A 27892-nucleotide genomic window follows, 5' to 3' on the forward strand; every position below is an offset into this window, starting at 1 on the left:
AAGGCTCTGGCCTACCCCAATCCGTCCAGAATCAGCAACATGCGGACTCTACTATCTCCGTTTCAGTCTCAACACTCCTCGCCAGCTCAAGTGTTCATGCAGTTACTAGGGATGATGGCTTCTTGCATGCTAATAGTCCCTTACGCAAGACTTCAAACGTGTCCCCTTCAGGAATGTTTAGCACGTCTGTGGAACCAGCTCTGGGTCAGTTATCAGATCTAGTGTTGGTGAACGGTCGCACTCATTGCTCTCTCCAGTCTGAAATCCACAAAACCTTTCAAAAGGGCAGCCCTTCATCGACCCGGTTCCACAGACCGTGCTAACAGCAGACACATCGCACACTGGTTGGGAAGCTCATCTCCAAACGCACACAATTCCGGGCATGTGGTGCTTGCAGCAAAAGCAGCTTCACATAAATAGTCCGGAGCTTCTAGCTATTTTTCTAGCGCTCAAAGCCTTTCAAGTTCATCTAGTAGGCAAAGCTGTCCTGATACGTACAGACAACATGACAGCAATGTACTATATACAAAAATAGGGGGGGGGGCACACTCTTCAGCTGTCACAACTAGCACAAAACATCTGGATGTGGGCCATACGGCACACAATGTATCTCCTCTCAGCATACCTTCCAGGAGTAGCCAATCAAATAGCAGATCTGCTCAGTCGTCAAAGACCACAGATCCACGAGTGGGAACTCCACCCTCGAGTTCTCCTCCCATTCTTTCAGATGTTGGGCTTCCCAGACATAAATCTGTTCGCCACACACCTAAACGCAAAATGCCCAAGCTTTTTATCCAGGTATCCACACCCATTGTCCAGATGCAATGCACTATGGATGAATTGGTAAGGGATATTGGTCTACGCTTTTCCGCCTCTTCCACTCATTCCATGAGTGGTTCGAAACCTCAGACAGGTGTTCCTGACACTAATCCTAGTTGCTCCCACATGGGCCCGTCAACCCGGGTTCACCACCGTGTTGGAGCTCTCTGGAGTTCCTCACCAAAAACGACATCTTACACCCAATCTCCCAGACTGCATAAATATTATCAAAGAGACTAGACGTCGCATGTACTCACCCGCCTCCCCAGGTACCTATACATGTTGCAGTGATAACTTAGTTAGATGCATATACATGGACATCTCTTTCTACTAATCTAACTTCATTATTACCCTCAGCTGGAAAATAATCTAACAATGGAGTCGATGCCCATGCGTATGATCACCGAAAGGAGGAGTCACCTACCTCGTGACTGGGAAAGACTTCATCGAAAAAAAACAAAAGTGCAAACATTTGTACCCAACGCTAGATAGCAGGCTAAGCAAAGCATGTGAATCTACAGCTCTACATGCCAAGAACAGATGCATACTGGGTAAGTAGCATTTCACTTCTCTGCCCCACTTTGAAGCACAGATGTCCTACACCATGTTCTAAAGGATCATGAAATCTGGCGACCTGCATCTTGAAGACCTTTCGGGACAGAGGAAAAAGTTTGGTCTGAGGCTGTAACGTTACATCTTGATATTCCAGATCAGAAACCATAGGTCCAGACTTACAAAGGCTAATCAGGTTGTGGTTTGTGAGGCAGTATAGAACATATTTTAGCCCCCAGTATAGGTTGCTTTCACCTATATGCTTGGCCTGGTTGTTACCAGAGAGCCATCTTGTTCTTCACTTGTATGCTTACTTTTATCCTTTGCTTTTAGGTGGTGAATGCTGTTAACTGCAGTTTGTGCTCCGCGGTCGGGGAAGAGTTTAATACTCTGAAACCACATTTATGGAACGCTGTGGATGAAGAGATTGGTCTCTCAGAGTGCGACATATACAGGTGAGAGATTGGTTTAGTCCGACTACTGCCAAATGCACTGCTGTGTGTGACTCCTATCTCATTTTGATTTTGATTCGAAAAACGACTGATTTGTTTAGATATGATATTTAAGTGGTAGCTGGTTGGCAGACATTTGGATACTTCATAACATTCTGTGGCCTTGTTTCTATTCTGTCTGTGGGTAGCCTTCCACCAAGAGGTGGATCAGGAACGGTTTACGAAACTGTGAGAAAGTGCCTCTTTTGACATGGTAGGCCCACCCTTTTTGCCTGGACCTTGGTGTGGTTTTGACTGTAGTGCACAGGGTCCCAGCAAACCAGGCCCCCTGTGCCAGTTTTTCCTCCCTAAAAACATATCCTCCTTTAGACCTTCTGCCCCTATACGTCCCTAGTAAATGGGACCCTGGGTAACTTAGGCCTGGGATCTGAAGAGGGTACCCTGGAACCTCCCTCACTGGGTCCATGCCACTGCCCTTGCATGCACCTGTGAGAAACACTCCAGTTGACCGGGCACTCTGCCTGGATGCCATGCCAGGTAAACAACAAAAGAGTGTTGTATGGTTATACAGGACCACACGTAGGAGCAGAAGGATAAGTAAAACGGCCTCACTTAGGTAGTTTAGGAAGGCCCTCACTCACCACCTAGTGATGACATGCTTCATCATTGAGCCCCACTAAAGAGGCAGAGTGCCTCTTTAGTGTGCTTCAACGCCCGATTTACTGCGGAGCGGGATTTGCGAGTCAGGGCGTGCAGTGAAAATAAATTAAATGGCGGTGAAGTGTATATAAAAAATGTCTAAGTGTAGCCAAAAAATGATTAATTGTATGGTCACTTAGGGCATATATTTAAAATTATGTGTTGGAAAGTAGTCCACAAATAATTGTGTGGTTATTTCCAAGAATTATCGTCAGTCAACATGTTTCTGCCTATGAAACGGTGTGAAGTTACCAGGCATTCATCAGGACTATGGGAGTGTTCTAGACCCTGGCGGTATGGATGCGCTAAGGCCCACCCTTACCTAGGGGCGTGAAAGTGAAAAAGGTGTAAAAAAGTGCAAAATGGAAGAAAAATATCTTCCTTGTAACTCCTGGTTTAGGAGGCTTCTAGACATTAGGTTTCTGCACCTGTTAAAGAAAACGACATACATGTAGAACAAGACACACAATTAGTGATTGGTCTTAATCACACTAGTAGGTCTATAGTGCTCCATACACGGCAGGGAGAACTGTGAGCGGCACCATAAATATACGTTTAACACCACCTTAGTCCCCGAGATAATACGCACTAATTACTGGGATGTGCGCGGTGCTAATAGTGAAATAAATCATATGTTAAAATGGGTATTTAAAAAGGAAAACAGTTTCCTGATAGCGATCAATGGATCACATATTGCAAGGCGATCGCTATGCATACGAAGTAAAAATGTCTCACTTTGAAGGTGTCAACCAGCACTACCTGAAAGTATATGTAAGTCACCCCTCTAGCAGGCCTTACAGACCTACGGCAGGGTGCACCATACCCCAGGCAATGGCATATCTGAATGAGTAGATATGCCCCTACAATACTTTAGCCAATTCTTCAATATTGTAAGTGCCAGTGAAGCCATAAGGAGTACATGGGCTAGAAACTCAACAACTCAAGTTTATCTTTGGGAAGTGCAAGACATCTGCAAATACACCCAATAGTTAACAAGATCCACACCAATGTGTAAAAATAGCATGCATCTTTATATAGGTTTAGCCTCCAGAATCAATTAGTTCAGGTAAGTACGTTTTTTAAGAAATACTTACGGGTTCAACTGCATGGCATGGAGCGGTATGCAAATGGGGCGCAGCATAGGATGACTCCCTCCTGACGACCTATCGCCATGAACACGGTACACGTTCCCTACATGCAACAGAACTGATATCCCGCACAGGAGTTTTTACACCAACTCACCTGCGGTTCCTCCGTCCCCACCCCACGCGGTTAACACAACCATTTCTGCTAGACTGTCTGTACTTGTCACAATGCCAACCTTGCTCTACACACTCTGCCATTGACATGCAGCCTAGCTGCTCATCTCTCATCCCGACCCTTATATTCACCCCAAGTTACACTGTTGTGAAGATTCACTGCTGTTACAGCACAGCAGCCATTATGTGCCTTTCACTGACTTTATATACCAAACACTCAGACATGTTCAAACTGTATTTCCTGTCCAGCATAATTAGCCCTTGCTGTAAGTTGTCACACATTGTTTTTCATCTTGCGAAAACCAATAAACATTTTTTTAAAGAAATACTTTCATGATCAAAAAGTAGACAGTGCAATTTTTAGGTCTCGCGACCTATCGATGCGCGCAAGCGCATCGAGCGTAGCGAGAATTCATGTGGCGAAAACATCTTCAAACCAAAGGGCTTTCAGCCCCGCGGTTTTCATGCAGTGCCCGTGTACATGCACGCGCATCGCATCCAAGCCCAGCCCAGTCCTCCCCTAGCAGCACTCCTCCCACGCCAGCAACTCCCCCCTCCCACACCAGCACCTCCCCTCTCTCGCATTCGCGCCATCCGGCTTCTCCTCCCCTAGCAGCACTCCTCCCACACCAGCATCTCCCCCCTCCCACACCAGCACCTCCCCTCTCTCGCATTCACGCCCACCCACCAGGCTCTCCCGCCCCCATCAGGCTTCCCTCCCAATCCGCCTGCCTCCCCTCGCGCATTCACGCTCCCCCACCAGGCTCTCCCGCCCCCATCCGGCTTCCCTCGTAATCTGCCTGCCTCCCCTCGCTCGCATTCCCGACCCAGGCTCTCCCGCCATGGAAAATAAAACCTGTAAACTTTTTTGTCATGTTTCACTGCACTAGGCGTTTATTTTAAATGATTTAGTCAGGACTGAAGATGCAGGCTAGATATTTTGGCTTTCTTGTGCATTTTCAGATGTGTGTTTGCTTTGGTGGTGATGTTCCGGTTACATATTTCTGAAAGCTTTTATTTTATACATCATTTTTAGCGAAACGGAATTTCAGGAACACAAATGCATCAATCAGAATAAGACTTGCTTGGTACGGACGGGCATTCGTACATGCCATGGCTCTCACTGACGGGTAGGCATGCACAGACATGGTACAGTCGGGGCGGACTGAAAAGCATGTGCAGATGGTAGGAGGAGATTCGTATAAGGACGGCAAAGATCACATGCAAGATACACCTCAGTCGCCGACACCGAGACAAAGTCACAGACAGTTTCGTACACACATACAGATGAACTGATCCAGACAGACACACACAGCTAGCGTCCTTACCCCACCCCCTAAGAGTAAATTTTGCGGTGTCTGAACGTAAAGCAAACCACTGCTCAAGCCCCATTTTGTCATTTCAAAATTCTTGTTTCCAGTTTACTTCAAACTTCTCCTTCTTCGCACTCCATTGGACTGCATGTGCTTTCTAGGCCTCAACTCTGTACTGCTTCCCCTCACATCCCTGTTCCCCATGCTCTCCTTGTAAATCCCCACACTCTCCAAACTCATCTTTGCTTCGACTGCTCCTCGCAGTCCCACACCTTTTTTTCCCTAATACGCCAGCTTCTATGTTGCCTCCCTGTCCTTCCTCCAATAACCCTACCTGATCCACCGTTGCAGTCCCACTCTCCCCATTGTGTTTTTATACGTTTCTTTTGTATGTTTAATGTGATAGCGCATGTGACGTGAACACAATTTCCTTACTGACTGAACCCCGTATAAGAGTCTCTACTGTACCGCCTCGTGAGCCCATGGTCTACTGTGTAACCTGTTAGACTACAGACAGACATACACAGCACTACAGAACCAATTGGAGGACGCCACAAAAGGATTTGCTACAATTCTAAACCCACGTGGGAAAGTAAATGCTTGAAACCGGCACTTTCTCTTTTTGTACCAGGATTAAAGCAATAGGTTTAGGCTTCTTCTCCCCCTCACTCGCTTTCCTCCCCCCACTCGCTGGCCACGTCAAACGCGAGAGCTTTAAAGGGGCTTGCTTGAAGGCAATCTGCTTCCCCGCTAATCAGTTTTTTCCCTCCCACTTTTCCTTTGATGTCCGCCGCGCGTGGCCTCTGCCTGTCGCCTAACACGGTTGTTGGTCCTACCACCTCTCACAAAGCTGCATTTACAATTCTGAGCAGCACTGTATATAAACGTGCCAGTAATCGAAATCGGCAAGCTGTTTTTTTTTTTTTTTTGGGGTTGGATTAAGATCGGATGTTTGCTGCATTATCTTGCCCCCCCCTCAGTTGGATTGCACTTTGTCTTCGCTGTGTTTAAAATTAATCTCAGTGCAGGGAAGGTTATTTACTGCAGACGTTTTCTGTAAACGTTTCATTCTCTTGTTTAGATATCTGCATAAGCTTAGACTTTAATTTTCATGGCAAATAAAGTCAACTCTGAGCTTTATGGAGAGAGTAGTTTCCTAATTTGTTTTAAAACTATTTTACATCGTAATACGTTTGCTGAGGTCGAGAAAGCATTTTGCCTTTGAGCAGCTGTCTTTTATCCCAGGAAAACGACTGCCCAGCAACTGAAATGCAACTTGCAAAACATCTTCTTAAATAATAATTGGATGCATGCTAAAAAGTCCATCTATCCGTCCTACATGGCATTTCTGAAAGCTGAGTCTTCCCCAGTCTTCATTATAAACATGCAGACAGTCACCTTCATAACAAAGTGGCTCGCTCCTTAAAGGGTTCCTCCACTAGAATGCTCACACAGTACATAGGCTGCGCTGTTGTGGGAATGGATAAGAATGGCAGTGTGGTGACCACTTCCAAAGTTTCCTTTTTAGGGGTGGCTAATAATTGTTTTTAACCGTCACACCCTCACCCACCCTCACACCCCCTCACCCACCCTCACATCCCCTCACCCTCACCCCCACATCCCCTCACCCTCACCCCCACACCCCCTCACAACCCTCTCACTCAGCCTCACACCCTCACACACTCTCACCCTCACACCCCCTCACTCACCCTCACTCACCCTCACACACTCACACACCCACTCGCCCTCACCCTCACACCCCCTCACCCTCACCCTCACACCCTCACACCACTCAGCGCTACAACACATATGTGTGTGTAGGTGCAAATGCAATGTTCTTGGATTTTCGTCACAGTAAAATACACTGAACATAATCTTCACAAAATTTATTTACAAACGTTTAAGCTATTGCCATTATTTAAGTATTAATTATTTACAATTTTTAAAAAAGCCATTGTTATTTGTAATATCATTACATCTAAGTCACGTAAATACAACACACATTGCATTACAAATGCTATAGGTGTCACATTTGCGAAAGTTACAACTATTGACATTGTAACTGACAAAGCTATTAATTTTGCTATTTTCAAAACCAACACATAAATTAAAAAAGTGTCATTTACAATACCAATCACTCAAACTTTCCTAATGCGAGAAGTTAAAAATATGGGCATTGTAAATCACAAAAAAAATAAAATGTCATTTAGAAAACCAATAGCTCAAACTTTCCTACTGCGAGACCTATTGGCAACGCCAGTGCTTGTTAGAAGCTGCAATGTTATCATATGGCTACAGATACAGTACAGCAAATTAACAGGACCAATCTCAAGAGTTAAGGTGACTGGTGGGAAAGGTCCCATGGCAGCACCAGTAGAACTTCATCAGCGGCACTAGGGCAGCCGGGTGCAGAGGTGCAAAACAGCATCAGGTGCCCAATGTTACTCTATGGGGATAAGTCTTGATGAAAAGTGGCTGCAGGCGTTGACTGGGATGCCAGTCGGGCTGAACCAACAAAGGGGCTCAGGCCTCCCGATGCTCCGAGACATAGGGACACCTTTGGGCCTTTTCGCCTCGGCCCAGGAACGACGGGTGCAAGGGTGTCCCTAGGCATCAAGTTTTTCTTACTGGAGCAGTTGCGGTAAAGGCGGCCTGCATACAGAGGCTGTAGGCGACGGAGAGTTCACTGGGGGCGAAACCACAGTAGACTCTGTCTCTGGAGGGCTGGGATGATACCATTGGACCACTTCAACACTGGCTTGGAGCAACGGGTGCAGTGGTGTCTTCCTGCGTCTGGTTACTGCGGTCAAAAAATCCTCTCCGGAGTCTTTGTGTGCCTGCAAGATGCTGGGAAGCAGGTCTGCTACTTTTCTGTGTTCTTGGGTGAAGTGCTGGCAGATCTACGGAGCTTTGGTGACTCAGCATCTGCATGAAGACCTCTATTAGCACAGGTGGCACCAAGTTAGTTGCTGGGTCTTCAGTTGTTGCAGGATGCAACATCGGTCTTCCATCTGGTCGCAGGATTGGATTCTCTGGTGCCAGGGGATCCCCTAAATACTAGATTTCGGGAAGTAGCCGAGGGACTACTTACTCTTGGAGTCACTACGCCTCCTATATGACCACTTCCTGTGTGAAGTGGGCATAACCCTGTCCCAGAATTCTTAAGTTGGGCATCACACAGATAGCCAACTCTGAAAAGACGTGTCCACTTCAGGTAGCCCACCTTATGTGTGGCACTAGCTTGGGGTGAGCAGGCTTACCTGACGGACTAATTTTCCCACCTGTCCAGGTGCCAATGAGCTCTGGACAAAGGGGTTCAGCTTCCACTCCTGTGAGGGGAGCCAGATTCTCATTTCTAAGGCGATAGCTTCTTTGAAGCTCCTCTGGCTTCGAATGCTAATCAGCAGTTTTGCAGCGTGAATCTTTCTGGATTCACTATGCTGTGCATATTCCGCGGTCTTGTGGTTGGGTCCGGATTCGTAGTCTTTTCCTTGTTTTTTTTTTTTTTGTAGCCCTTGTGGTCGTCGGCGTCACACCTCCTCGGGTGCATTTCCGGTGACGTCGGCATGCTTCCTGCGGAAGCTCCCACTCTTGGGCGTCACCTTCAGATTCTTTTTTCCTCTTGTCGGGTCTGGATCGTTCCCGTTGGGCTCCAGACATTTTTGGAGAAAGTACTGAAAAGAGTGGAAATTGGAGGAGATATTAGAAGAAGAAGACTAAAGAAGACTTCACAAAACATTGACGAAGAGGAAGAAGTTGAAAACCTCGAACTTCGACGATTGTCGACGTCCACGCGCTCAGGGAGACCTGAACGCACGAGGATGGACAACACGCCGTTCAAGTTCTGCCCGAACTGCAGACACAAGTACGCACAGAAAGACCAGCACCCGGTTTGCAACCTCTGCCTACCGGTAGAACACAGAAGCGAGGACTGCAACGCCTGCGCCGTCTTCGCCCAGAAGACCCTCCGTGTGAGGAAGAGACAGAGGGTAGCACACGCCGCCCTCGGAGGAAAATCCCCGACGCCATCGCTGTACGAGCTGGGGATGTCCTCAGAGGAGGAGGACAACGCTGCCGCCGAAGACGACGGCTACACGGTCGTAGAGACCGATTACAAGAATACACCTGATAAGGTAGGAGACTCGACGTCCCACAAGAACACGAGAGACTCTGAGTCTCGAAAGCACGAGGCCAAGAGCCCGAAGGCGCCGACGCAGCGACATCTGCCGTCCGCGACCACGAGCAGGCCCAGCGGATCCTCGGAGAAGGAGTCCCTGGTGCCGAAGGCTGTTGACCAGCAGAAAGCGTCGAAGATAGTTGCCGAAAGGAACCGATCGACGTCGAGGGAGAAAGACCCTAAAGCTTCGGCAGCGCCCAAGGACCCGAAAGCCAGTTCGACGTCCAAGCCGTCGACGCCGAAAATCTCGACGCCGAACCAGGCGCCGAAGAGAGGGGCCGAACGTTCCGAAGCCGAAAACGCGGCCGAGGTGGAAAAGACTACGGCTGGAAGCAGAGATGGCAAGCCTCTTGCAGCGGAGAAAGGAGGTTGCCGCCGAGATGAGTGCCTTCACGATCCCACACAAGACCAAGCACGCCGTGCTAGATCTGGTCGAGGAGGAAGAGGAATATGTCGATGACCATGTGCCTACCGACGAGATGGTCGACGACCGGGAAGCTGAAGAAAATCCCTACGAGGATTACAGCTACGAGGACGAAGAGGGCAGTAGAGTCGACGCCGAGTCGGTCACCTCTGACCCACGTGAGGAGGATTACCTAGACATCGACACCGAGAGCCCGGAGGAGGCGGTCGACTCATACCCCTCGAGACCCTCGCCGCCGGACGACATCGGGGCATACAACTCGGCGATACAATCTGCTGCGACTGCATTCAAGTTAAAGCTCGACGAAGAAAAGCAGAAAGCAGACTTCCTGCTAGAGACATTGCTCCCAACACAAACAAGAAGCCAGTTCCTCCCAATGCTCGAGAGCGTCTTGGCGCAGGGAAAGGAAGCGTTCAAAGAGCCCGCAACATGCAAGGCGGTAACTCCCAGAACCGAGAAAAAATACAAACACTCCTCGAAGGACCCGGCCTACATTCGAGGCGAGGTCTCCGCTGACTCCATTATCACGGCCACCGCTCGGAAGAGGGCGAGCGTATCTACTACCTCGGGCCCACCGCCGGATAAGGAGAGCAAGAGGATGGATCTGGTGGGGAGAAGGATCGAGCGAAATGCCGCGACCCACTGGCGCATGGCTAATTCCAACGCCCTGTTAAACAGGCACATGTACCAGATCATGGAGGGGCTGGGGCACTTGGTGAAGGACCTACCCCAGGAGGCCAGGTAGAAGGCCGAAAGATTGATCGAAGAAGGGAAGAACGCGGCAAATTCTTGCCTTAAGACGGCCCTGGACGGAGCAGACACCGCCAGCAGGCTAATGATGATGGGTGTCACGGAAAGGAGACACGCCTGGCTCAGGATCTCAGGGTTCAAACCCGAGGTACAACACAGTATCCTGAACACACCGTTCAACGGCGAAACACTTTTCGGAGCTACGGTTGACGACAAACTATGCCAACTCAAAAAAGATAACGAGACTGCAAGATCCATGGGTGCATTGCAGTTCAGAGTCAACAGAAGAGGCACCCCTGCACGGAGGCCCGGCGGGAGGGGTGGAAACCAGCCTGGTACATCGCACCAGACTCGCAGGCTCAGCAAGGTCACCAGAAGCAGTCCTGGCAATACCAACCAAGGGGTCAGTCCTTTCGAGGGAGGAATGGACGTGGCCAGCATAGAAGAGGGGGGCAGCAGACAACCTCGAAGTGACTTCACACTTCCCCGGGTGCCCGACCACAGAAAAGATCCCAGGGGGCACCACGTACGTAAATGTCTCTGGTGGCAGGCAGGCAATGATCAGTCAGCCAACACACAAAAGGCTGATAGTTTACCTCAAAGGTGCCCTGTGCATCCATGTATTCACAAATCCACCACTGGAATCAGGGTGGGTTTGTAAATATAAGATGTTTGATACCCAACATCCCTATTTCAGTTAAGCCATCGTGTATCTGGGCAACTCGTTTTCAGCAGTGTCCAGCATCAGGGATAAAATGGCTTCCCTGATCACTTGTACTAGCAGCAATGGAACTGACCATCACAGGGGCATAGCTGCTCATGCAGATATGTCCTCACGTGTAATAAAAGGCACCCTGCCATAGGTCTGTAAGGTCTACTGAAGGAAAAACTAATATTACATAGTGTTAGGGGACATGGCAAACGGGGATGTGCAATGTCATTTTTTCACTTTGATCTACACCTAAACACACAGCTTGTGATGACAGCCATGCATGAGTTTCGGAGGGGTCCCTTAGGGTGGCACAATTTGTGCTGCAGTCCTTGGGGAGCCTCTGTAGTTCCTCAGTCCATAGGTACCTTGGGTACCATTTATTGGGGACTTTTGGAGGGTGCCAAAGGTCTTGCCATTTGGGGACACAACTGTACCATTTTCGGGAAAGAGCTCCGGCACTGGGGACCTGGTTAGCAGGAACCTAGAGCACTTCCAAATGCCAATATGCAAAGTTTGTGCTACCAAACTCAAAACCTATAATCTAAGCATTTCACTGAGTTGGAAACTTCGCATTTGTTGAAAGGGTGTTATATTACCTGTTCTGTGCAGTCTTTAATTATCCTCCACTATTCTGTGAGGTGCACACATTGTATTGTTGTATGCCATTTATTCTCCATCATGTAGTTAATGTAGTTTTATCCTTTGCTTTAGCTATAACCCTGATCTGGACTCTGATCCTTTCGGAGAGGAGGGAAGCCTCTGGTCATTCAACTACTTTTTCTATAATAAAAAACTTAAGAGGATTGTCTTCTTCACGTGTCGTTCTATCAGGTCAGTGTTACAAGCTATAGTTAAATAATATTTTTGTTAAATGAAGAACCGAATCCTAAGATTTTAGGTTACTGGACAGTCTGAAATTCTGTATTTGAGTGACCTCTTAAGGCATCAGACTGCAGAAGTGTGCCTGAATTGGTGTGGCTGTATTGTACGTTTATTCCATAAAATCTTTTGTTTAATTTGTATTATTTACCTTCAGACAAGTCATATGTAACATGTTTTGTTAGATGTAACTGTTTATCGTAGCCTTCCTTGTCACTTAAGAAAGTTCTTTAACACCATCGCTGCTGCAGCAATTCCCCTCCTGTTCTGAATGTTGCTCATTCCCATTGTTCATGACGAGCTCAGCTAGTCATCAGCACAGCACAGCTCAACCGTGCCTCATGATGAGCAGAGCTCATCATGAGCACCGAAGGGGTTAATCCTTTTCTGATTTCCTTAATACATTCTTTTTAAGATGGATGGATTTGTCACACTTATTTCTGCTTTTATGTGCCACAACATCATCTTTTAGACTCTGTATAGGATCCTGAAAGGGGATGATTGAATGGACCAAGCCCCTGCAATTAAACACTGTTGTGTGGCCTTAAAAGGGACAAGACTCTAAAGACGGCTAAAATACAAAAAAAATCCTTTGTGTATGCGTTGGCTTTGCTACATTGACTACAGATACATTTCTCGGTCCTTCTGTTGTGGCCTCTGCTTGCCACACTTTAGTGGCCTTGTTGCATAACAGTTTCGAGATTGAGAGTGATATTAGATCAACAGTTTCAGTGTTTGAGCAGGGATTGCAAGGATTTGTGGGCAAATTGAACACCCAAACAAAGGTACTGTTATAGTTCGAGGCATGTGGGCTGCTGAATTCATATCTGTGCATAGATCGCCACCTAGTGTTGGGTCCGGATGATTGCACATTGTTGTCCTGGAAGAGTCTTCGAAGTATCACGAGATAGGTGGCTCCTCCCCTGGACTACAGTGCGCATGGGCATCGCCTCCATCCCCAGATTGTTTTTTTCCGCCATTGGGTTCGGATGTGTTTCGGTTCCCTCTGTCGGAACCGATAGTTGTTCAACTTCTACTCGAGACCAAAAGGTCTTTAGGCTGGGCGTCGGTATAGTTGCGTACGGGTTTCTTTCTGACTCTCAGCTCCGATCTCTTGCTGCCCTTCCACGTGCTTTCGGCGCGGACGGGCCTACACTACACTCTTGCTATGGAGCGAACTCCGTTTAAGAAGTGCCCGGTGTGTAACTCTAAATATTCACACCTCGACGTGCACCCTGTGTGGAATACCTGCTTGTCACCGGATCACCGCGAAGACACCTGCATGGCGTGTTCGAAATTCCGGAGCAAGAAGACTTTAAAGATTCGTCGAGCCAATAGGCTCCAGGCTAAGTTATCGGCTACGGCGCCCCCACCAGATGACATTTTCCAAGAATCTGTCGAGGGAGAAGACGACGTGCAAGGTTCGGACTCTAATCCCGCATCCGAGGGGGAGACCTACGACGCGGGTGAGGAGAACTTTGACGAAGTCACCGACGAGGTAGGGGACGACGATCAGGCTTTTGCCACGATGGGAGATAGCTCGGAGGAGGAGCATCCCCAACCAGACTCAGGGGTTATTCCCCTTCATACGGCCCAGGTCGAGGGATCGCCTTCGGGCCTTACCCAAGATCTAACTATGAGTCCTACGTCCCCGCCTCCGGGCCCGGTCACGGACATTTATGAACCATCACTTACGTCGAAGAAAACGAAAGTGAAGCCAACTGGTCACGCACCCTCGGATGCGAAACCGAAAGTGAAAGTTGCGCTGGTGAAGAAGGTTCTGGAGGCGTCAACTTCCAAGAAAACCAAAATGGCTGACTTGAAGAGCCACGCCAAAATGGCCGACCCGAAGCCCTCGGGGTCGGCGCCGAAGGCGAAGTCCTCCGACGCGGCTGCGTCGGCGCCGAAAGGGGTCGCGGACCCGAAGACGGCTCCAAAGAAGCGTCAGGGCGACGACGCGCATAGGCATGGGGCGTCGGCCCCGAAGAAAGTGCCTGCCGGCGATCAGGCTCTCGACGTTGAGGGGTCGCTCGAGCCGGTCCAGCCCTCTCCGGCCTGGACGAAGAAGGTAGCGGAATCCTTGCAGCGGATTCGAAAGGCCAGTGTGGTTCCCGCTCAGGACACCAGTACGCCTAAGCTCACGCCTAAGCCTGCGAGAGAGCAAACGCCTATCCGTTTCACCCTACCGCCCAAGTCGGCGCCGAAGGCCTTCGCGCCGAAACAGGGCGGACCCTCGAAGGAGGCATTGACGCCGAAAGCTGCCTTGGCGGTGTCGAAGCTTCGTCTCCAGCCGCTTGCGGACGAGGAACGTCGTGAGGTAATCATCGACGCCAACACCGGGAAACTGTCGCTCCTCAAACGGAAGATCACGACGGAGCCGGCGTTGGAGCCTTTTAAGATCCCTCTCAAAAACAAAAGGGACTCTGAGGACTCTTCAATTTTGGTGGAACCTGTGTCCCCACAGGCCCTAGGACACTCGCCGACGCATTCCGTCGCAGCCGATGCGGACGAGGAAGATGCCGAGTACAACTATCCGGCGTACTCGGATCCGGAGGAGGAGCACGTACCGTGGTCCGCCGGAGGCGACACGGAGGACCCGCAGTCGGGTCAGGACACTCAACTTTTTGCGGCCAAAACGTCCCCGACTGAGGACTCGGCGGCCTTCAATGCTCTGATAGAAAGAGCTGCTGCTAACCACGACGTCGAGCTGCACTCGGACCCCGTGGATGTGGACTTCTTATTCGACACCTTCTCGGTAGCCGAAAAGTCAGTCAAAACGCTACCGATGCTTAAGGGGGTGCTTAAGCATGCAACGGAGGTTTTCAAGGAGCCCACCCGAGCGCGTGTGGTCAACCCTCGCATCGACAGGAAATATAAGGCAGCGCCCACGGATCCTACATATATCAAGGGACACTTGCCATTGGACTCCTTGGTTGTTTCCAACGCTCGGAAGAGGGCGAACTCTCAAACTACTGGTGACGCTCCTCCCCCAGACAAAGAGTCCAAGATCTTTGAGGCCTCAGGCAAACGGATCGCTGCACAGGCAGCTAATATCTGGAGAATATCTAACACCCAAGCCTTACTTGCACGTTATGATAGGGCCCATTATGACACATTAGAGGGCATACTGCAACACTTGCCTGACCAATACAAGGAGGCAGGAGAGATGCTGATTCAGGAGGGTAAACTCATTACGAATGCATCCATCAAATGTGCACTGGATGTGGCAGACACAGCCTCCAGGGCTATCAATACCAGTGTGTTGCTTAGACGCCATGCCTGGCTTAGAATTTTGGGGTTCAAACCCGACATCCAAACTACGATACTGAATCAAACAGTGAATCCTGACCACCTGTTTGGCCCTGAGGTGGATGCCACACTGGAAAAAATGAAAAAAGATACGGAAACTGCCAAGTCAATGGGGGCTTTACAAAGTCAGCAGTTTCGGAGTGGTTCCTTTCGCCGCTCAAATTCCAGAGGCACCTCAAGGGGACAGGCATCCCAGTCCACACAATATTACAAGAGTAACACCCAAGCCTCGTATAATAACCAGAGTAGAGGTGGTTACAGAGGCAATAATGTCAAGGGCAGGGGACGTGGAAACAATAGCTCCAGGTCCACCACCACCAACAAACAGTGACGTCTTGTCACTGCCCCCCGACCATACAACACCGGTCGGGGGGAGACTCCAGCAGTTCCTGCCGGCGTGGAAGTCCATCACCACGGACAGGTGGGTGAGGTCTATTATCCAGTACGGGTACTGTCTAGAGCTTACGTCCATTCCACCGGACATACCCCCAAGGAGCCGTCCTATGTCAGGCGAGCACTTGACCTTGTTGCAGCAAGAAGTTCTAGTCATGCTGCAAAAAGGGGCGATAGAGCTCGTTCCATTGCAAGAGCGGGGAACAGGGGTTTACTCCCTGTATTTTCTGATTCCCAAGAAGGACGGATCCCTCAGGCCGATCCTGGACCTCAGGCCCCTCAACTGGTACATCCTCTCGGAGCACTTCCATATGCTCACGTTGCAGCAGGTGCTTCCCCTGCTTCAGCAGGGGGACTTCCTGGCTACGCTGGATCTGAAAGATGCCTATTTTCATATCCCCCTGCATCCTTCCCACAGGAAGTATCTCAGATTCACGATCTTAGACCAGCATTACCAGTTCAGGGTTCTGCCGTTCGGGGTCACCACGGCACCGAGAGTATTTACATAGTGCCTTGCGACTGTGGCAGCGCATCTCCGTCGCCAGCACGTCCACGTCTTCCCCTACCTGGACGACTGGCTCATTCAAGCAAGGACAGAACAGCAGTGCGTCGACCACGTGTCACGCACCATTCATCTCCTGCACGATCTGGGATTCTCTCTGAACTACCCAAAGTCCCATCTCCAGCCCGCCCACGTGCGACAGTATCTGGGCGCGACAATCGACACTCTGGCAGCCACTGCGCAGCCGAATTCAGTGAGAATCGCCAGTATCAAGGCGCTGATCCAACGATTCAGACCCCAACACTCGCTTCCAGCGAAGGTGTTCATGCAGTTGATAGGCATGATGGCCTCCTGCATCTCCATTGTCCCGCACGCGAGACTACATATGCGTCCGCTTCAGGAGTGCCTAGCACGTCAGTGGACTCAGGCTCATGGACAACTGACAGACCTAGTGTTGGTGAGCGGTCGGGCATACAACTCTCTGCATTGGTGGAATCCACAAAACCTTTGCAAAGGCCGACCATTCCAAGAGCCTGTCCCACAGATTATCCTGACGACGGACGCCTCTCTCCAGGGATGGGGAGCGCATGTACTCCATTACACTGTGCAGGGACTATGGACACTACAGCAAAGGAAGATGCACATCAATGTGTTGGAACTGATGGCAATCTTCATGGCCTTAAAGGCGTTCAAAGTACATCTGTGCAACAGAGTCGGGTTGATCCGGACGGACAACATGACGGCCATGTACTACATTCAGAAGCAGGGAGGCACACACTCTCCACAGCTGTCTCATCTGGCTCAGAGCATGTGGAAGTGGGCCATTCAGAGGAACATCTTCCTCATGGCGGAGCATCTCCCGGGCAAGGACAATCAAATGGCGGATCTGCTCAGCAGGCACAGCCATCAGATGCACGAGTGGGAGATACATCCATCAGTACTCCAACCGTACTTCCAAAGGTGGGGTCATCCAGAGATAGACCTATTTGCCACAAAGGAGAACGCAAAATGCCAAAGCTTCGCCGCCAGGTTCCCACACCCGCAATCACAGGGCAATGCGATGTGGATGAACTGGTCAGGCAGATTTGCGTACTCTTTTCCCCCAGCACCTCTGATACCGCTGGTGGCACGCAAGCTCAGGCAGCACTCGATGACGCTCATCCTAGTTGCTCCAACGTGGGCTCGCCAACCATGGTACACCACGTTTCTGGAACTCTCCGTGGTACCGCATCAAAGGCTTCATCTCACTCCCAGCCTTCTGACGCAGAGCCATGGCGACATTCAGCACCCAGATCCGCAACAGCTCAACCTGGCGATCTGGCTCCTGAAGTCCTAGAGTTTGGCTACCTCAATCTTCCTCCCGATTGCATGGACATCATTCGGGAGGCAAGGAAGCCCACTACTAGAGCTTGTTATGCGGCTAAATGGAAGAGGTTTGTCATCTACTGTGCTAACCACAATATTGACCCGCTAGATGCTTCCATTCAAAATATCATCTGTTACCTTTTCCACCTGTATCAATGCAATCTAGCGTACTCTTCCATCCGCATTCACCTGTTTGCTATGGCAGCATACCTCCAGAATAGGCAGCACCTGTCACTCTTTAAGGTCCCTGCTATCAAGGCCTTTCTGGAAGGACTCAAAAGGGTCATTCCACCAAGGACCCCACCAGCTCCAGAATGGAACCTCAATGTGGTTCTTACGAGGCTGATGGGTCCTCCCTTTGAGCCACTGCACTCTTGTGAGCTTCAGTTTCTGACTTGGAAGGTTGCGTTCTTAGTAGCGATTACATCGCTACGGAGGGTTAGCGAGCTGCAGGCGCTCACCATCCAAGAACCTTTCTTCCAGGTACATGCTAACAGGGTGGTGCTCCGCACTAACCCTAAATTCCTACCCAAAGTGGTATCACAATTCCACATAAACCAGACCATCGAATTGCCGGTGTTTTTCCAAAACCCAGAGACGCTGGCGGAGCGCATGCTCCACACCCTTGATGTTAAGAGGGCCTTGATGTATTATGTAGACAGGACAAAAGATTTCCGCAAAACCAAACAACTTTTTGTTGCTTTTGCCACTCACCACAAGGGAAACGCTATCTCCAAAGCGGGGATTGCTAGATGGATAGTAAAGTGCATTCAGATCTGTTACGCTAAAGCTAAGCGCACTCTCACTATCCCACCGAGGGCCCACTCCACCAGGAAGTTGGGGGCCTCTATGGCTTTCCTAGGTAACATTCCCTTAGAAGATATCTGTAGAGCAGCCACATGGTCTACCACACATACTTTCACTAAACACTACTAAGTAGACGTGCATTCCAAACAGCAGGCAGCTGTTGGTCAGGCTGTTCTAAAAACGCTTTTTCAGACTGCTGCAGCTGGCACGGGCGGCCGCCGCTAATGGAGGGACTGCTATGTATTCTATGCACAGATATGAATTCAGCAGCCCACATGCCTCGAACTGCAAATGCTACTTACCAGTATGCATCTGTTCTTGGCATGTAGGGCTGCTGACATTCATATCGCCCACCCTCCTCCCCGGCGCCTGTAGCAGCTGCAGAATTCATTCATATACATACATATGCTCATAGCATGGTCATCACTCACATTCTTCACTCCATCTCTGCCAATGGCTAAAAACAATCTGGGGATGGAGGCGATGCCCATGCGCACTGTAGTCCAGGGGAGGAGCCACCTATCTCGTGATACTTCGAAGACTCTTCCAGGACAACAATGTGCAATCATCCGGACCCAACACTAGGTGGCGATCTATGCACAGATATGAATGTCAGCAGCCCTACATGCCAAGAACAGATGCATACTGGTAAGTAGCATTTGCAATATAATGCAACATATAGACTACCAATGACTGCCCCTAGACATGCATCTTCTCTGCGAGCTCCAACAAGGTCTGGTGTCTGCTGAGCTTCCTCTGCTTCACCTTTCAGTTCCTTTTTAGAGGCCATGGTCTCCAGCAATGTGTTAACTTCAGATGATCTTTAATGATTTACTGTGGGCAGCATCAATATTTCTACTTCTTTTTGTGATTATTCATGCCTAAGGTTTCGGACCATAGATGCTACACTCTTTGTCTTTACCTTGGATCCAGAAATGGTAACCTGTTTATTCCTCACATCCTTGGTCATTTGATTAAGAAGGCAGTTCGAGACTCCAGCAGAAGAGGACCCAATTTTCTGCAATATTTTCCTCGTACAGGTTTCTTCATTGTCTGTGCAGCAGTGAAAAGATCTTATTACTCGTTAACCTCCTTCTAGTCACTCATTGACATCCGCATCAAAGGATTTGGAAGGTTATGCTGTAGAACTGACTAAGCTGACATGTCTTTCATCCCCTCCCTCCATGATGGCGAATGTAAACCCATCAGTGTCTAGCACCAGGACACCTTATTTTGGTAACCATGCACTTTAAAAGTTTTACTAATCTATAAATGCACATGGTTGTAAGACTGTTTTTCTGCAAAAGTGAAATCACTTTAGATGGCATCCTTTTTGGGAAGTAAAAGCATGGAAGATGTACGGACTTTGAAGCAGAAAGGCAGGCTGCTACTTCCTGGTTCCCACTGCACTGCGGGCCTTGAACACCTTCCTTCCCAAGGAGAAATTCAAGATGTTGTTCTGTAGGAAACTGGCTCTTTATGTGATGTCAGTAAATTGATACTCTATGTAAAGAGTCCGGGGGTCCCAATGAGTGAACATGAGCTTGCTCTGCAGTCCCAAAGTGCCCTTTTAGGGGGTAGTGTGATTAACAAATGACAATACGATTAAAGGAGATCCCCATCAATTTCTAGGTCTCGCAGACCTATCGCTGGAGTGCGCAAGCGCTCCTCGCTCTGCGCAGCTTATAGTGATCGAGTAGATTTCAGAAGGGGACTTGAAGCCCTTCCCCATCATTCCTATTGGCTGGCATCAGCGTGTATGCTAAACATTGGCTTCCCATTGAAACCCAGGCTTCTTTGTTGCTGCCCTGTCTCCTTTTGGCTTGCCCATCCGGACTGAATTGTTTCCTTGCGGCCTAACTGTCTCCTTTAATTACTGGGTAAAGCACTTTTTTTGTTAGATGTTATGTTATGTTATGTTAATGGTGGTCTTATAAAGCGCTCGGCTACTCGGGCAGAGTGTCCCGGCGCTATACAGACCTGCAGAGGCTGGGCCAAAAAACAGGCGAACTACTGTCCAAACAACCAGGTCCCAACCCCTTCCTAAAGGAGAACAAGTTGTCTAGTTTCCTGAGGGAAAGAGGCAGTTTGTTCCAGAGTTGAGGTGCCAGCAATCTGTATGAACGTCCTCCAATGCGCGCTCGTTTGGTTGCAGGTACAATAGCCAGCGCATGAGGCGGATCGTAAAGATCTAGAGGGAAAATAGAACCGCACTCTTCTCCTTAGATAGAAGGCACAGGTGCCATGAAGAGATTTAAACGCCGTGATGAGTCTTAAAATAAATGCGTTTGCGCACCGGCAGCCAGTGGAGAGATTTCAGAAGCGCAGAGGTGTGAGACCTTCGACTGAGGCCGAAAATGGCCCTTGCCGCCGAATTCTGAATAGATTGGAGACGGGTAGGGAGATATTCCGGGAGGCCTAGATAATGTATGTTGACGTAGTCCAACCGTGAGCCGATCAGAGCCTGTACCGTAATCCTCCTGTGGGCATGAGACAGAAATGGAAGAAATTTCCTAAGAGTTCTTAGAAGGCCAAAGCATTGGCTGACTACACTAAGAATCTGGGGTTAAAGGGTCAGGCCGTTATCAATTTTCACGCCCAAGTTTTTCGCCATAGAAGTAGCCGACGATGGAGGATACATATTGGCGGGCCACCTGGATTTCCAATTGGCGTCAGGGGAACAGCCGAAAAAAAGGACCTATGATTTATCCGAGTTGCATCTAAGCTGGATCAGTTGGAACCACAAGAAAACAGCCTCGAGTCAGCTCATGATGATATCGCCGGCGAAGTCTGTGTTCTTATCGCAGGTGAATATAAGCTGCGTATCGTCGGCGTAGGAAACCATCCGGGCTCCATGAGATTCAACCAAATCAGCCAATGGAGAGCTCGCCTAGCTTTGCAGTGCATGCGTGTTTTTCGCTGTGCGACAGCTCTTGTGATCAAGGAGATTTCAGAAGGGCACTTGAAGCCCCGCCCATCAATCCCATTGGCTGGTGTCATCCTTTATGCAAAACGCTGGCCTCCGATTCGAAATTAGGCTTATTTGTTAACGCTCGGTCTACTTTTCGTCTGGCCCATCCGGACTAGATTGTCTGCTTGTTGCCTGTCGTAATGATATTTCTTATCTTTTGGAGACATGGAGGGACAAATCATGTTTACTCCGGCCAGGCACTAAAGAAATAATTGCTGTTGTAGGACTCTCAGTATTGGCCATTTAGCGTAATCCAAATTGTATACTGTTGAATCTACAATTTAAAGTGCCGAGTTACAACTACTATTCTTAAAACGTTTCACAGCAGATATTTTGTATCTGTTGATGTGGCATCGTCGGTAGTGTGATGCTTCTGTAACCTTGAATGGCACCGTAATCTAGGTATATTGAAAGATTGGAAACGGGTATCATGAAGTTACTTATAGAATTTGATGTGCAACTGTGTAAACCATCACTACCACTCTGTGATATTGTAAAGTTCATGTGGTAGTCAGCACTCAGTTCTTTGTATTGCAACATTGACATTAGTTTTATATTAGAACCGTTTCCCATACCACTCCTTTTTGATATCTTAATTGATAAACATAATCTTCAATTCAAAAATGGCCACCTATGATGATGAGGGATAAAATCTTCTGAGACCTATTGAAAGGTGTAAATAACAAACCAAAATTAAAAATTCCCTTTTCACATATTGAGAGAAGAGACTTAGGTCCCTGGGGGGTTCAAGGGAGGGGCGCAGGGTGAGCCAACAGGCGTATCCCAAGTTGCATATGGATTTACAAATTCACAATGCAATTTTAGCTAGCCTTAATTAAAAATCTTGAATATCAGTGCTGATACTTATTAAGGATTTATACACTAAATGTACAATTGTTTACAAAAAATATATTTTTATTTGAAGATATTATTTTCTGTTCATACCAAACATTTCACATAAGTTTACACATTTATTCATAAAAACCATTAAAAACATTTGATGCAGCAAGTTATCACACAAAGTAACAATGTATTAAAAAAAATATTCAAAATGCAACGAATTTATCACACAAATTGTCGACGCTGCGTTTCGGTGATTTGAGTCGTCACCTTCTTCAGGACAGTGTTATGAATTAAAATCACTATAGATTTAAAACAAAAGAAACACAATATTATCATTACTCCATAAATGTTGTGGTGATTGTTAGTAGAACAGAACTTTACTCTTGTTATCTCTGTAGTACTTTACATTTTCTATCTCACTGTTACATTCTCTATCTGGGGCACACTTCATGTTCTTTCTAACATCCTTATACAATTAATCACACTGATATAGTCAGGGTATACATCAACTTTTGGGGGGCTCTATTCTGGAGACAAATCTAAACAGTATTTGTAAATCCCGCAGATCACCAGGTACGGTACGGTACTAATAAAGGCTACTTTAGAGGAGTATACAGAGGCAATAATAACAAGGGAAGAGGTAGAGGTAATGACAATAACCGCTCCTCTTCCACTCCCAAACAGTGACTTCCCTCTGCAGCCCCTACAGCATTCCACTCCTCTGGGGGGCAGATTATCACAGTTCCTACCTGTCTGGAATTCCATCACAACAGACAGGTGGGTAAGACAGATTATCCAAGGTGGCTACTGCCTAGAACTCACAGCAAACCCCCCCCCCCCCCCCCCCCAAACATACCACCCAGGCAGCGTCCAATGTCCATAGAACATATGACTCTGCTACAACAGGAAGTTCTAGCACTTCTACAAAAGGATGCTATTCAAGTAGTTCCTTTAGAGGAACGGGGAACAGGAGTTTACTCCCTGTACATTCTAATTCCCAAGAAGGACTGGACACTAAGACCAATTCTCGACCTCAGGCCCCTCAACCATTACATACAATCGGATAATTTTCACATGATCACTCTACAACAAGTACTCCCACTACTACAACAAAGAGACTTTCTTTCAACACTAGACCTAAACTTTCATGTTCCTATACATCCTGCGCACAGGAAGTATCTAAGGTTTGTCCTACAAGGACAGCACTATCAGTTCAAAGTCCTCCATTCGGGGTCACAACAGCACCACAAGTGTTTACAAAGTGCTTAGCAGTAGTAGCAGCACACCTCAGAAGACAACAGATACATGTCTTCCCTTACCTCGACGATTGGCTCATAAAAGCAAAATTGTTCAACCAGTGTGTCCAAGAAACAAAACAAACAATTCAGACATTGCACGACTTAGGGTTTACAATAAACTACACCAAGTTGCACCTAGAGCCTTCGCACATTCATCAGTATCTAGGAGCTACCATAGACACATCTACAGCTCTAGCGTATCTCAGTCCAGCCAGGATACAGAGCATTCAGACCTTAGTCTCCATTTTTCAACACCAGCAGTCTCTCCAAGCCAGAGTGTTCATGCGACCGATAGGCATGATGGCATCTTGCATCTTCATAGTTCCACACGCAAGACTGCAAATGCGACCATTACAAGAATGTCTAGCACAGCAGTGGAATCGGGCTCAAGGTCAGCTCACAGACCTGGTGTTGGTAGACAGCCGTACATATCGCTCTCTGCAATGGTGGAACACCAAGAACTTGACAAATGGACGGCCGTTCCTAGAACCTCTTCCACAGATAGTGCTCACGACAGACACATCCCTCACAGGATGGGGAGCCCATCTCTTACACAATACCACACAAGGCCAATGGAACAACCAACAAAAACAGTTCCATATCCACCATCTAGAGCTGCTAGCAATTTTCCTAGCACTCAAAAAGTTTCAGGTACAAGTACGGACAATATGACAGCCATGTATTATATACAAAAACCGGGGGGGGGGGGGGGGGGGGGGGCACTCTCTAAAACTGTCCCAGCTTGCACAGAACATTTGGAGATGGGCCATTCCTCAAAACATACACATGACAGTAGAACACCTTCCAGGAATTCACTATCAGATAGCAGATCTGTTGAGCCGACATTCACAACAGATTCACGAATGGGAGATACATCCACAAGTCCTTCAACCATTCTTCCAAATGTAGGGGCATCCACAGATAGATCTGTTTGCCATCCACGAAAATGCAAAATGCCCAACCTTCGCCGCCAGGTTTCCACACCCAGAGTCGGAGGGGAATGCGATATGGATTAACTGGTCAGGCAGATATGCGTACGCTTTTCCGCCTCTCCCACTCATTACACTAGTAGTGCGCAAGCTCAGACAACAGGCTCTCAAATTAATACTAGTAGCTCCCTCATGGGCACGTCAGCCGTGGTTCACCACACTACTAGATCTCTCACTGGGTCCACATCAAAAATTACGGCTCACGCCATCCCTGTTAACACAGAACCATGGAGAAATAAGACACCCAGAACCAAGCCAACTGAATTTGGCGATCTGGCTCCTTAAGTCTTAGAGTTTGGTTACTTAAACCTACCACCAGACTGTATGAACATAATTAAAGACGCTAGAAGACCCACTACCTGAGCATGTTATGCCGCAAAGTGAAAAAGATTTGCAATATATTGTAACAATAATCACATTGATCCACTGGATGCTTCCATCCAAAATATTATTTGCTACCTTCTACACCTACAAAGGTCCAATTTAGCTTATTCTTCCATACGCCTGCATCTGGCAGCAATTGCAGCCTATTTACAGAATAGACATCTATCTCTCTTTAGAGTACCTGCAATCAACGCATTTACGGAAGGATTAAAACTAATATTCCCACCTAGGTTACCACCTGCTTCAGTATGGAACCTAAACGTGGTCTTTACAAGTCTTATGGGACCCCCTTTCGAGCCTTTACACAGGTGTGAATTGCAATTCCTAACATGGAAAACTGGTTTCCTTGTTGTCATCACCTCTCTCAGAAGAGTTAGTAAAATGCAAGCATTCACAATACAAGAACCATTTTTTCAGATACATCCTAACAAAGTGGTTCTTAGGCCCAATCCTACATTCCTGCCAAAAGTTATTACTCCTTTTCACCTTAGCCAATCAGTAGAGCTACCGGTGTTTTTCCAAAACCCAGACTCTGTTGCAGAAAGGGCTTTACACACCTTAGATGTTAGAAGAGCTCTGTTACACTACACAGACAGGACTAAATCCTTCAGAAAGACAAAACCACTATTTGTATCTTTCTCTCCCCCTCACAAAGGCAACCCCATCTCTAAGGGAGGAATTGCCAGATTGATTGTAAAGTGTATACAAATATGTTATCAAAAAGCTAAACGTACACGAACGGTTCCTCCTAGAGCGCACTCCACTCGCAAACTAGGAGCCTCTATGGCTTTCTTAGGAAATATACCACTAGAGGATATATGCAAGGCAGCAACATGGTCTACAATACACACCTTCACTAAACACTATTGTGTTGATGTGCAAGCCAAGCAGCAAGCTGCAGTAGGCCAAGCTGTTCTTAAAACACTATTTCAGTATGCTGCAACGGATACAAGTGACCACCCCTAGGGGAGACACTGCTGCACAATCGTTGCTAAATGTAGGATCTGCAGCTCATATGCCTCGAACGGAAAATGCTACTTACCAGTATGCATCTGTTCTTGGCATGTAGAGCTGCAGAATCCTACATGCCCTCCCGCCTCCCCGGGACTTGTATCCGTTCCAGTACTCCTCTTACTTAGATGCACAAGCATGGACATCCTTTCTCTTTACTTCTACTAACTCCCATCATTTCCCATCATGGCGAAAAACAATCTGAGGATGGAGTCGATGACCATGCGCAGTATTGTCCAAGGGAGGAGTCACCTATCTCGTGACTACAAAGACTTCTTCCAAGAAGACAACAACCTGCAATCATCCGATCCAACACCAGGTGGCGATCTATTGCAAAAGTGTACGACTCTGCAGCTCTACCTGCCAAGAACAGATGCATACTGGTAAGTAGCATTTTCCTTCAGGGACATCCTCTTGCATTACGACGTTGCAGGCAGCAGGACATGCAGGCGATGGTAGGAAGGTCACTTGACACGGTCAGCAACAAATTATCGCAGGCCGAATCAGGCTGAAATTGGGGATTTATTTTATGTTTAAAATATGTTTATTGTGCTGCACATCCAGATCTAATACACCATCATGCTTTATACACTGGTTCGGCGTCAACATTCGGCCTACCCAGCACTTATACAGCTTTTAGTGACAAATCAAGACATGAACAATGAAGAACAGACATAAGTAGGTATGTGCGTTTCCAGGACCATGGTCTTTGATTCAAGTGCGGGGAAAAAGGCTCCTGAAGACTGCTGGCGGTAGGGTGAAGACGCCCAATATCCTTACAAGACAGTTGTTATGCAGGCCAGGTCCCTTTACGACTTCATAATAGTGTCCATTGAAGAGAGCAACACTTAAATATTGTACCCCAAACCCCGCCGCCCTCCCAAATTACCCACCCACCACCCCAGTTCCAGGTTCAAATGTCATCCACGTAGGCACGATTGTCTAGCTCGATAATTCCCTGACACCGCATTGCGGCAGTTGTAGGAGGCGCAAATATCTAGGACAGGTCACCTCCATGAATTCTGTGGCCAAGAGCGTTAAGAAGGGCCGCCATAATTCTGGGTACTTGTCTCCCTCCCCTCTGGCCACCAAAGACAGCTTTTCCATCCCCAAGACGTTCCAAAGACGGTGCTACCAGCCCTGAAAAGTGGGAACGTGTGCAGTGCGCCAGTAAGTGAGAACATTCTGCAACGCAGAGCCCAGTGCTATGGCTATCAGTCTACCCCGATGGGAGCGCAATGGATAGGTTATAGGATTGGGTGAGCCCAGCAACACGTAGGCGGGGAATCTCGGAAGGGTCGTTTCTAAGTGTAGATCTACCTCGTCTAGTACTTGTTTCCAATAACCCTGTAAATGAGGATAATCCCATAAGTGTACCAGTGTACCTCTCTCCCCACAGCCCCGCCAACATAGTGCATCTCGTGTGTGATCCATCTCATGGAGCTTCTCCGGGGTATAGTACCAATATGTGGCGATTTTAGTGAGGGTGTCCGTCAGGCCCATGTGGTGTGCGGAGTGGCGAGCCCTATAACAGATGCCCTCCCATTCTTTGTTACTTAGTGTGCGCCCCAGGTCTCTCTCCCATCTCGCTTGTCCTGAATTGTGGACATGAGTGTATCTACCTAATAGCATGCAGTAAATATCTGATATAAGTTTTGCGGTCCGACTTCCTCAAGAGCAGCCAATATTCGTATTCACTGAGTCTGCGATTTGCCCCGTCTCTGGTACTTGCATGGAGTGCCCAATGTCGCACCTGGAAATAACGTAGGCGCTCCTCCTCCGGCAAGCCGTATTCACAACGTAAGGCGTCAAAAGGAATGGCCCCCTTCGCTGCATACATGTGTGAAAGTACCCAACATCCCGCCGGGCCCCATCTCGCAAATGCCACCGTGTCCATACCAGGACCGAAGTCAGGATTGTTCAGCAAGGGTGTTAGCGGGGATGGGAAGGATGTCAGCTCGTGTGCTACACTTACATGGCCCCA

At 48.2% G+C, this 27892-nt stretch overlaps 1 protein-coding gene across 1 annotated transcript in view; it reads left to right on the forward strand.

Moving 5' to 3' along the window:
* The window catches only part of MAF1 (MAF1 negative regulator of RNA polymerase III), a 125479-nt gene that overhangs the window by 64120 nt on the left and 33467 nt on the right, over positions 1–27892 (forward strand). The window contains exons 5-6 of the mRNA XM_086966429.1: positions 1705–1826; positions 11869–11988. Of these exons, the coding sequence (XP_086822555.1) occupies positions 1705–1826; positions 11869–11988 (242 nt within the window). The remainder of the gene's footprint in view (positions 1–1704; positions 1827–11868; positions 11989–27892) is intronic.

Source organism: Lissotriton vulgaris, chromosome 4_1 (genome assembly GCF_964263255.1).
Source record: "Lissotriton vulgaris chromosome 4_1, aLisVul1.2, whole genome shotgun sequence".
Lineage (NCBI taxonomy): Eukaryota > Metazoa > Chordata > Amphibia > Caudata > Salamandridae > Lissotriton > Lissotriton vulgaris.